Raw genomic sequence first — 11968 nt, 5'->3', positions numbered from 1 at the left:
TTTGAAGCTAGGTGGCCTGCTGTGACAGAACAGGAATGGGCAGGTTTTGTCAAACTTTGCTGAGTTTCCTAAAGTTTTTATTAAAATGAAGAAGCTGAGCCACAGGAAATCCATACCTCTTTGTTCATTTCTTAAATCTAAGGATGAAAAAAAAAAATCCATAAGATGTTTTCTTAAAATTATATTTTTCTATTTGTAAACATTAAATTCTGCATATGTTATTGAAAACTCACAAGTAAAAATTGACCACCTAGAATCTTTAGCCAAAATTAATCTTTATATGCGAAACTTGTTTTGACACAAAACTAATGACATATTTATCTCCTTGTGAAACTATTAAAGAAATATAATATCTTATTTAAAGCAGAATGAACAGTTAGAAAGCCTGTTGGGGTATCACAGTGGATGTAGGGTCACATGTCTATTCAACACCAACTGGAACTCAGAGCAACAACCACACCCCCTTAGGAAGCCATTTGAAAATGCCTTCTTTCATGAAGTAAAGATTTATCTTAAATTTACAAGAACTTTCTTTGAAAGATTTTGCCCTAAGATCTGTATGCTATTTTAAGTATCTGAATGACATTTCTATGAGAAAGGTAATATATTCTATTACCATCTACTGGTAGATGGAGGAGAAAATTATACCATAGGCTTAATGAGTTTTTGTTACATTTTACGTGCATTGAGGGAGCAAGATCCGGTTCCTTGGTTTTAGTCCTGTCAGCACCTCATTCGGTTAGTTTATTATGCATGCCGTGGCTTCTCACACAAGTGAAATAGAAAACTGAAAACAGTTACAAGTCAGAATATTCAAGTATTCACAAGTTGTTCCTCGGGGCTTAGAGGAGAATAAAGTTTGAAGGTATATGAGATACTTTAGTAAAGGAAACTCAAGAACGCATGGGAAAGAGTGCGTGCTGTTTTCCTTGTGAGGCAAATCTGGGTGGTGTCAGAGCCCTGTGAGAGTCATGGGAACTGGTTCAGGCTGGGATCCCAAATGTGTTCTTGGGATGAGAGAACTGTTGGAGGAGAAACACTATGGAACCGGGAGAAAGTGATTGATGACTGTGTTTTCATCCCTGGTGACGTTTAGACTAAAGTAAACAGGTCTCCTATGGGCTAGTTTTTAGTTGCTATTCTTTTCAAATTCTTCTCTCTATTTATTTTACAGTGGATGGAACTGAGGTTCAACACTCTGGCAAAATGCCCACACTGCAAAAAAATGTAAGTTCTCCGCTGGAAATGCCATTGAGAAGTACCCGAGAGCAACCAGAAGAGCTTGGAATTCTCGCTTATGTAGATATGCTTTTTAAGACATGTCATGAAGTGAATGCTTGCTTACTTCTCATTTTCAAGACAAAACCAAGGCATCTTTAAGCCAACGAATTCCAGTTTGAAATGAAAATAATTGGGCTTAGTTATTGTTCTTTAAAGGGAAATCTATTTTTAAGAGAGCAAAATTAATAAATTGTCAAGTGACCTGGAGAGTTTTCCAATGTTACAAAGATTATAATCTTTTGCACTTAATCTGAAAGAAGCATTGTAATCAAGGAGAAAAACCTATATAGTTTGTGAGTCTGTAATGGGGGTTAGTTTTTCCACTTCTTTCCTAATGAGGTTATTACTCTGCTATGGTTTATGTAATTGCCTGATTCAACTATCCAGTCTATTTATCTGTTTTTCTAATTGGTTTGCCTAGGAAAAATTAAAAAAAAAAAAAAAAAAAGAAACAACAACAAAAAACTATACGAACATGGGAAACCACAAAAGGTTTTTTGATTACAAATATTTTTTGGCATATGTGTCAGGGATTCTGAGGACCAAGGGCTTGGCAAGCAGGACTCACAGGAGTCAGTCAGACTCACAGATGTGATTGACTCTAGCTGAAGAATATTAAATATACTCAGCAAAGGGAAAAGGTGAATGGGCCACAAGGCTTGCAGACACCAATTAAATGCTTCAAAGCTGCCTTTCTAGGTGGAAAAGAATCTGTGAAAGAATCTTTACCACACCTGCGGTGTGTGTCTAGGGGCGCTCACTGGAGACTTGGTGCCCTGGGAACCCTTGCCAAGCACATACCCACATTCAAACGCCCACCAGGAAAGGTCATATTTGGGGTAACCCATATCACACACAGAGAATTTATACCCCCAAAATTATTCTTGTAATGGGATGCTGGGAACTTTTTAAAAACCTAAGTTCCCAAGCAGCCAGCCTTGTAAGAAGGGCTTTTAAATCATAGTATTCTTAGGCTTGATGTGTTAACCATTCCACACAACATTTATTTTGAGAATGAATGTTTAATTAAAAATGATTATCCACTTATGTGTGTGAATTGTAATATAATCAAAGTCAATTAAACTAAAATGTTTTGACACTTCAATTCTTAAAACAGAAAATATGGATTCATACTTTTTATGACCTTTAGTATGATCTAATTAGCTTCATCTATTTTGACAGTAGAAAAATCCTGAGAATGGTTTCTCAGAGAAAATAAAGTGTCTGAAAAATCGAGACTACATAGTAAAGTGTCTCCATTCATCGCTGCTAAATGATTTCCACTAAATATACCTCTGGGATAATTTTCTTTATCATTCAATTTTAATTTCAAAAGAAGAGATATTTTGAATTTGTGAAATTAGTCACCTAAGTTCTTAGTTTTATTGAATCTAGTGGAAGTCCAATGCCTAGAGGAGAAAAGCAAACAACCCCAAATACATACCCAGAAAAATATGTTAGGAGACAACAATGCCCAACACATGTAGATATGCATGCTATCAATACTTTTGTATGAATATATCGGAAATGCACAAAGCTAAGTGGGAAATATCTTCTCCAAGGACATTAAGTAGTATTAAAATGATAAAAACTAGGCAGCAGAGGATAGGATTCTCGGCACAGTGAGCGTGGCCTTCCAGACACCTGGACACAGTAGCCAGAGCGTTTGCAGCTATTTTAAAGTGCAGGTTAGCCTTGTTTTACAGTAAGAAACTATCAAGAAAGGGCAAGAGTTATGCTTAAGGGACCTGTTGGACTAAGTACTTTAGAACAGTGGCATTGTTTTTTGCTGACAATAAGAATGTTAAATTTCTGACCATAAGGCTGTATTGATATAAAGAAGAGTTTGTATCAGTAACCTAGGAAGCAGTGTGCATAGAAATTCATGTGGGCTAAACCAGTTTAAAGGTCATTCTAGGAAGATGCTTTGCAGAATTGGAGTCATATGCTAACCACGGGAGAACTCAGGGCCTTTGTTACTTGAAGGCAGATGCTGTCATTGCATGAGCACCCATGACTGGCTTCCAGATTTCTTTTGGAATGTTTTTCTTTATAGCAACATGAAGGTGCTATTAGAATAGGATACTGAGATAGCATTTTACTTCTTTAAACATAACTATTCCAGAATTTCTTTTTAGTCATCAGAATTATTAAATTATTACTACAGAACCACTATGCTATGTGTTAATCTCACAAGCATTTCCCACATCTCCACAGGCAAAGAAATGTGTTCTCCTATTTCTTCTTTATGCAGATGTGGAGGCTGTTGCAGCTGAAAGCTTGTTTTCCTTTCTTTGCCTTCTGTATATGCAGCCTAGCATTGTGAAGTACAGCTTGGGCTGTCGTCCCTCACTGAAATGCTATAATGGACCTAAGACTAAGGGGGACATTGACTTTCCGTCAAATCCTCATTGAATGTCAGTTCTGCATCACCAAGACCTCCTTTGTGAATCCCTTTCTAGTGTTTTCAGTTCTTATGGATTCTTGCTCTCTGAGCCATTCTTTAGAGTTTCCAAGTCAGCACTTCTGTGTGATGGGCTACTTCTTACACTGATGCACCTCAGTTCGGTAGGCAAAAGATGGGGGAAAGAGCAGGATGGAAAACTACAGTAAAACATTTATGTGCTACTGTGGCAATGCATGCTCAGCTCTGAGTATTGGAGGTGACTAACAGAAGAGGGTGAAATGTGATCTGAGCTGTGTAGATAAGGGGAGATTTGTCAACAAGATGTCAGGTTGGTTCACTGCAGAAGCAGTCACCCATGCAAAGGCAAGGGAGGAGCCAGAGTGTAGCCCTGCCCTTAGGGATAAACCCAGAGGACTGAGTGTGGATGGAGGAGGCTGGGCTAAGGATGACTTACTTCCTAGATGCACTGGAGACTAGATCCTCAGCATCTAGAGGATGTGGAGCTGGCGGGAGACAATAGAGTCCTTTTTATCATGGTTGCTACAAAGAGTTTCTGGTTGTTAGATTCACTGAGTCTTCAGCTTCTCTCCCCCATGCAAATAACATTTTGTGTCAATATGGCCATTACTTTTCTTTCCTTTTACCAGAATAACTGAAAGCTGAAACTTTTGGAATTAGTTAGCTTTCTACTAATGTACAGGTTTCCCCTTCAGCTATAGCTTTGCGCTTTATTCTCTTTTTAGCTTTTAAGTATCCCCCCTCTGTCTGTCTGTCTGTCTCTCTGTCTGTCTGTCTGTCTGTCTCTCTTTCTGTCTCTGTCTCTCTGTCTTTCTCCCCTATGTCCATCCTTCTTTTCTTCCCTCCCTTTCTCCCTCCCTTCCTTCCTCCCTCCCTTCCTTCCTTTCTATTTCATGACAGGGTAGCCCTGGCTGTCATGGAACTTACGTTGTAGACCAGGCTGTCCTCAAACTCAGAGATCTGCCTGCCTCTGCCTCATAAGTGCTGGGATTAAAAGCATGTGCCACCACCACTGCCAAGCTCCTTCTTAAATTTCTATCGCCATCATCGAAAACAGTTACATCCAGGCCTTTGTTGTACTTCTTACCACCTCAGTCCTCCTGCTCTGCCTGTCTCTGCTGATGGGCTGCCTTAGATCTCTCTGAGATGACTGAAGCTGCTGTGGACTCCTTTGGCTTTAAGCCCTATCTGTAAGCCTGTTTTTGTCTATGGCCACTCGCCTCTTAGAGGGAAGAAGGTCCCTTCTGTGCAAGGCACACCTCATTCTTTCTGGAGTAAGCCATGGCTGGAATTCTCCACTGACTGTGCCACTGACTGTGCTGTGAGGAAATTCACACTCAGTTGGAACTTGCCGCCAGTCAGCCAGTCACCGCTGTCTGTTTTGTGTCCTCAGAGCAAGTTTAGTCATTTGTTTTGTTTGTCTTTATGTTTAATTTTTAAATTTGTTCTGTTCTTGGTTATAAGAAGCTGCTTTCTTCTGAGTTTTTTAAACCTATGGTAACACTCCTTTGTTATTAATTTTCTTGGTTTCATTTCCTCTTCTTAAGCTATTGCAGACTGGAGCTCTCCAATGCAGAAATTCAGTATATGCCTTGTGAGTTTTTAATGTGTTGCACTGTTATCTATATGCAACCGGATCAGTCCAGATGTCTCTCCAAACTCCAGATGTCGATAGACTAGATAGTGTCTACTCACGAGCTCAGCTACAGTTATTTCATTCTAGTTATTTCTAGTTATTTCATTCTAGTATCCAGTTACATCACAAACACCTTAAACAACTTCCTGACCACACTCTGCAACCCAGCATTTCTTATAGATGATGGACATGTCAGCGGATGTTACCCTGTCACTCCAGTGCAGCTAGAATTCTGATCATATCTTTTCTTTATTCTCTCTACTTGAACCATGGCTATGATTATGAACTAAAATGGCTCATCTTTCTATCTAGTCCAGTCTCACTGTCTTGAAACCTCACTGTCTTGGTTCATTTGGTATTGCACTAATGAAATAGCTAAGGCTTCATGCGTAATAAAAAGAAAAAAAAATAAGGCTTATTTTAGCTTATGTGATCTAGGGTTAAGAGCCTACATATGGTGTCAGCCTTCCTGCTGGCAGAATTTGGGGGTGGTAAGGTTTCACATGGCAAATGGCCAGTAATGTACACATGTTTGTCTTCCTGGGTTTTCTTCCTGTTCTTTAAGAACAAACCGAGACAAGATTCACTTGTGGGGGGCTCTCACTGTGGTGACTGTCCAATCCTAATCACCTTTCAAAAGCCACACATCCGTGCGTTCTTCCAATTCAAGTCCCATCCTCTTAAAAGCTCACAGGGAACTTTGTACTCCAAGGTGAGGTTCAGAAGGGAAGAAGCAATATTCAAGCTGCAGCACTCACCTTCCCCGTTACCTCATCTGAAACTATAAAGAACATTGTTTGGCATTAAATTTATTCATAGCAATAGCTATACTCACACTTAAAAACACTATCAAAAGATGTTAAAAGACATGAACACATGTTAAATAAAAAAAAAAAAGAAGGCCAATTAGCAGTTGAAAAGATGACTAACCTTTTAGAATAAAAAGGGTTATACATATTCAAAACTGCAATTAAAAACCATTCTTGGCCATGGTAAATAAGAACAATACTAAGTGTTGTTGTAGTGCCAGCAAGAGCTTAGGTGGAATAATGGCATGTCTCATACAACTTGCTGATGACATGAATTTGGTGTTTGTTAAAGATATGCCTACAACATAACCCAACACTCTTTCTTGGAATATGTTTGAGGAATTCTCATACATATAAATGACACACGATAGTGGTCAGTGTAGTGGTTATAGTAACAAAATATTCAGAAAATGTTCTATTCATAAGATAACAGTTAAGAAAATACTTGTTATGAAGATACAAATGAACCAGATAGTCTCTTACCAATACAGATTTTCCCCATGGAACATTAAAGACATGGATTTTCGAAACAGGTATCACATAAGATTAGTGTACCTGAGTTACTCTTTTGGTACATGAAAAAGCAGCTCTAACGTTCACTTAGAATCTTTGACTTCTTCAATGCTCAGTTCTAATGAGTTTACTTTGTGTTTCATGCATGGTGAATTAGAGACCTCCAGAGATTGCTAGACAGGTAGTTGTAATGAGAAACAACACTTAGCTCTGAGCTCTAAGGCGAGAATCCCGCTCATAGGATACATAAGAAATACAACCAAAACCAGTCTAAGGTTAAATAGAGCATAAAGGCTTGAACTCTGTGTGCTCTGTTGATTTCAGACAGCTGCTTGAACAGTGTCTAGTCCCTTGGGCACCCAGATATTTATGTTAATGTTTCGTTCAGGAAAATTGGTGATGCATATATTTGCAGCCAAGTTCTTTAGCTTCTAGGAAGATTTGGGTATTGAAGGAAATTGCATTATGTAAACCTTTTTAGAGTACTGTGTGTTTATCTCTATGGTCTGTTCCTGTATTTCACTTATTTACTGGACAACCATTGAGTAATTACACATGGTCTTGGCGCTGGCCATGCGAAGGTGATACTTTATTTTGTCATTCACTACCAGTCCCTTGCATGTGGCATATATTAAAAAACAAATGCATATTAGCAAGCTTGCTCGAATCATTTTGAAAACTACCAAAATTTGAGGGGAAAGTAGGTAAATGTTACCAGATTTTGGATTTCATTTGAGAAGCACAGTAGCAGTATATGCTTCAGTGAATCTCCCGGAGGCTTTTAAATACTATGTGTTATGAAACCTAAAAATTTAACCCCTGCAATGTCATAATTCTAATTCTAAAAAATTAAGAAAATTACGAAAAAAATAGGTACAATGCTTTAAATGTTGCTTAGTTGACAATTTTTATAATGATGAAGACCCTTCCATGTAAATGATTGGGGAATCGTTGATTCTGTTGATTATGTATCAGAGCTCCATTGTGTGAATGCTTGATAACAGAAAAACGTCCATGCCGTCTATGGGTCAGAATAAAGACCAGCACATGAGGGTACTGGGGGACTGTTTTGGGGTAGTAAAATTATACTTTCCCTTTTCACTCATTTCTCTATTTCCAAGATTTTCTGCACTAAACGTAAACCATAAGCAAGCCAAATGCTACTTGTTAGCTAACATTTATTCTCCATTCCAGAAAAAAGTTTTGGCATATGGACATTGATCTGAAGGAGGATCAGGGATCAAAGTGGTTTTTGTATTTACCTTTTTTATTTTTATGAATATTGTCAGTGAGCAAGGCACCATTTGCTTTTGTCACTTGTTGAAAAACGTCATTTTATAATAGTGTCTGTCAATTTGAAGAAACACACGACGCTATTAAGTACCTGAAGCCATACATGAGAAGTCATGATGACACCATGGGAAATCTTTGCAGAGATACTTAGTGTGTCCCTCTGCTCTGCTCCTTGCAGCTCCTCGGTAGGTAGCGCCCTTCCCCGGAGACGCTGCTGTGCGTATGTCACCATCGGAATGATATGCATTTTCATTGCAGTTGGATTAACTGTGAGTACCACCTTGTTTGTTTCTTTATTCTGATACAGGGGCTCATGTAGCAGAGGCTGGCCTTTGAGTTCACGGTCCTCTTGCCTCTACCTCCCAAATACTGGGATTAGAGGTGTACTCTCCTATGCCAAGAGACTGAACACTACTGTTACAATTCTTTCTGCAAGTTTATCAACTGTAGTCTGTGGTGAGACTTGGGACACCCATCAGAGATTCCCAAGTTACTGGTCACTCAGCATGACAGGTTCCAGAGTTTCTGGTCAATCAGCTATCCAATCCTTGGATATGTCTTTTTTTTTTTTTTTTTTTCGATTAGTTAATTATTTAAAACCTTTTTATTTTTACCTGACTTTATGTGTGTAGGAATTTTCGTGTGTGTACATGTCTGTGTACTATTTGTAAACCTAGTGTCTATGGAGGCCAGCAGAAGGTATCAGATTCTTCGAAGCTGGGCTTACAGATGGTTGTGAGTTCTGATGTGGGTGATGAGAAGCTAATCTAGGTCCTCTGGGTGAGCAGTCAGTGCTCCTAACCATACCATCTCTTCAGCCTTATAAAAGATTTTATGACATTATATTAACTTTATGAAGTCAAATTTCATTGCACATGAATTGTTCCTAATGGAGTCTGCCTATCTAGAGAGAGGCTGTTTGTGCCCATTTGAAAGTCTTTAGCACTGAGAAATTCACTATTTGTTTGTCAAAACCCCATTTACTTCTGTTGAGTTGGCAGAACCAACTTTTCATGGTCATGAACTATCTTCTATTCAAAACAACATCTGTTATGAAGATGGGTCAGTTTCAGAGGAGGCTGAAGTTGAACAGTTGGCATGGAAATCACTCCAGACGAAGAGAGGGAGTTGATCTTTGGTTTCTGTGTGCTATGCTCCTTGGTTATACCTGGTTCCATATCATTAGCAGTGCCCAAGTGTGCCACATGGGAGTAAATATTTATATAGGCTAAACACCTTACAAAGATAACTTCACATGGATTTTCTTCTTTATTTTTCTTCCTTTTTGGTACTTAGTTCTGAGGTTTACAGACATGTACCACTGTGTCTGGCAGTGTGCTTCTCTATTTACCTCATAAAATTTGTAGTTACACAAGTATCATTGTTGTCTGTCGATTACAGCCAAGAGCTACATGTAGCCTTACAGGTACTTAGTGGCTTCAGTTTAGAGATCTATTTCATATAATCACAAACAGGGAGCCCAATGCACGTTTTCCAAGGAGACATTTCCTTAAAGTTTCTAATCTCTTGCTTTAATATTATTTTTTTTGTTTCAGGTTGGCACACAAGATTTTTCAAGACGATTTCACGCAACCTATGTGTCTTGGGCAATTGCTTATCTGTTAGGTTTGATTTGCCTTATCCGAGCTTGTTACTGGGGCGCTATCAGAGTCAGTTATCCAGAACACGGTTTTGCCTAAGTCTACTCGTGAACCCTTGATGCAGGTGAGAGTGTCCAGTAGTCCTTGAGAAGCGCTAATGGACACCTTCAAATCACTTATCCAAATGGATTCCATCCTGGTTTGTATAGTAGTCTCAAGACTTTGTGAGTCTTTTCTGAACAGATGCTCACTGAAGTACATTATATGCAAGTTCATTTTGCTGCTAGGTTTTCAGACTTGGAAAAATAAAGCTGTGTCTCTGTTCTTTTAAATCATAAAGGTATTTTTGCATTTGTCCTCACATGTTATACCTAATATCAGTCTTTCATTGTGTTTAAACCAGTTGTTCCATTACTTGTTGATGTGGGACTATTCCCAAGAAGTGTTTATAAATGTTTCTACAATAGGTTCACATTTATACTTACATTTTAAACAGAACTGCTTGCTTTAAAAACCTAAGCAATATGCATTTTTGCTTGAACTGCTTACTGTAATTTTAACCTAAGAGTATAGCTACCTTATTCAGGAAAAAAAAAATTGAGTGTACTTTGAAAAACTTGACATTCTTGTCAGAGAAACATTTCTAGATACTATATGCCTGTTTTTTTTGTTTGTTTTTTGTTTTGTTGTTGTTGTTTGTAGAAAGATACAATATTTTGGTAGTAAATTAAAATACCTAGGATGAACATATAGTCCACAGTTGGAGATGTTAGATAAATGTCTTTTCTCTAAGATTACAGGACTTTTTGCCTTTCAGTTTTGTCTTTTTTATTTAGCATTTACAAAAATCTGGTCTGGATTTATCAAATTTATAATGTATCCCTTTATAGGCTGAATGTATCCCTTTATAGGCTGGAGGAAGTATTTCAGACAACATGTTTTATAATACTGCATCATCTCATCAAAGACATGTTGACACTGGGTTACAATCCTTTTCATTAGATCATGGTAAACTTTTCTTCTTGAGATACGTGTACGCCTGCTTCTCTGAAAAGAGAACCTGTGACTTTTTGCATTAGCTGAGATGCTAGAATCAGAGATTCTCTTACCATTTCTCACCTGGCCAGATAATGACTCAGCTTCTTCAAGAGAATGGATCAGAGTTAAAGAGGTTCATCGTCGTCCAAAACTTCGCTTGGGATTCGTGGACTCAGCTCCTGCACTGCCCAGTTTTGCAGTTTAGAAGGAATTCCTTGAGAGTCAGTGGTCTAAACTCTTTCACATTGTAGAATTAGACAGTGAGATGCCCTGAGTACATTAGTACGTGATTCCCAGGGACAAGACTAATGTTCTAAATTATTTATGTTCCTGATTAATATGAAAATGTACTTACTGCAAAGTTGGAGTCAACTACATGTACACCTCAAAGAGAAAATGATAAATGTATAAATGAAGTAGCTCAGGATTATATGTACCTTTGAAAATATGCTAATAAAGATTATTATTCAAAAATTGCTTTGTTCTATCTCATCTTAAAAAAATAAGATTTAATTTCCAAAATTTACTTTGAGATCATGCTGTGAAATATTCATCTTAAAGATAAGAGACCATTTTTGCATAATGTTTATTTATCTTTTTATGCTGTTTTCATAGCTTTAATTTTTTATTTGGCATGCTATGGTATTGTTAGTACACTTTATATTCAGTAAAACATAGTCAGTGTCTTGTCACCTATAGTGTCATGTCTTGTCACCCATAGTCTCATAGCCAATCCTGGCTATTTACTTTGAGAGAAAAGGTCTGAGTGGATGGTTTTCAGCTGACATTCATTCTAAAGCCAAAAAAAAAAAAAAAAAAAAAAAAAGCCAGGATCAAAAGTAAGTGTTTTAGTTAGAAGAGATGACAGAGGTTCTGGTTAGTCAACAAAATGATGGACTGGGTATTAGGACTATCTTGTACCTCACTGGTACAATTAGGAATAATTATGCTCTAATTGTATTTTGAGAGAAAAGTTTTACTTTAACAGGAAGAGTGATATGTAGGAGGAGCTAAGTGGGAAGGAGTACTGAGAGGAAGAGATGGAGCAAGGAGAGAAGATGAAGGAGAGGAGAAGCTAGGTGATGAGAGAGAGAAAGAGAGGGGGGAATGGAGGCAGATGTTCACAGGTCTCCACCAGTCAAAGATAGTTTTTATATCTAGGTTGGGTATTGGGTTACGCTTCTGATTGAGCATTACCAAACTTATAAATCCTTTGATTAACATTAAAAAAAATTGTATAAAAGCAAAAAGGAAAGGGGGGGGCATGGGATGGGTTTTCTAGAAGGGAGGGGAAATGGGGAAAGGGGATGGCATCTTAAATGTAAATAAAATATTAAATAAAATTAAAAAAAAAAGGAAAAAAATCAGTGTC

The 11968-nt window shown here is 37.9% G+C and overlaps 1 protein-coding gene across 1 annotated transcript in view; it reads left to right on the top strand.

Moving 5' to 3' along the window:
- Window positions 1–11070, top strand: part of Pip4p2 (phosphatidylinositol-4,5-bisphosphate 4-phosphatase 2) — a 47870-nt gene extending 36800 nt beyond the window's left edge. Inside the window, exons 5-7 of the mRNA XM_076924132.1 lie at window positions 1175–1227; window positions 8136–8226; window positions 9514–11070. Of these exons, the coding sequence (XP_076780247.1) occupies window positions 1175–1227; window positions 8136–8226; window positions 9514–9657 (288 nt within the window). The 3' untranslated portion in view covers window positions 9658–11070. The remainder of the gene's footprint in view (window positions 1–1174; window positions 1228–8135; window positions 8227–9513) is intronic.
- The last annotated feature ends 898 nt before the right edge of the window (window positions 11071–11968 follow it).

This window comes from Arvicanthis niloticus, chromosome 25 (assembly GCF_011762505.2).
Source record: "Arvicanthis niloticus isolate mArvNil1 chromosome 25, mArvNil1.pat.X, whole genome shotgun sequence".
Classification (NCBI taxonomy): Eukaryota; Metazoa; Chordata; class Mammalia; order Rodentia; family Muridae; genus Arvicanthis; species Arvicanthis niloticus.
This window is presented reverse-complemented; position numbering and strand designations above follow the sequence as displayed.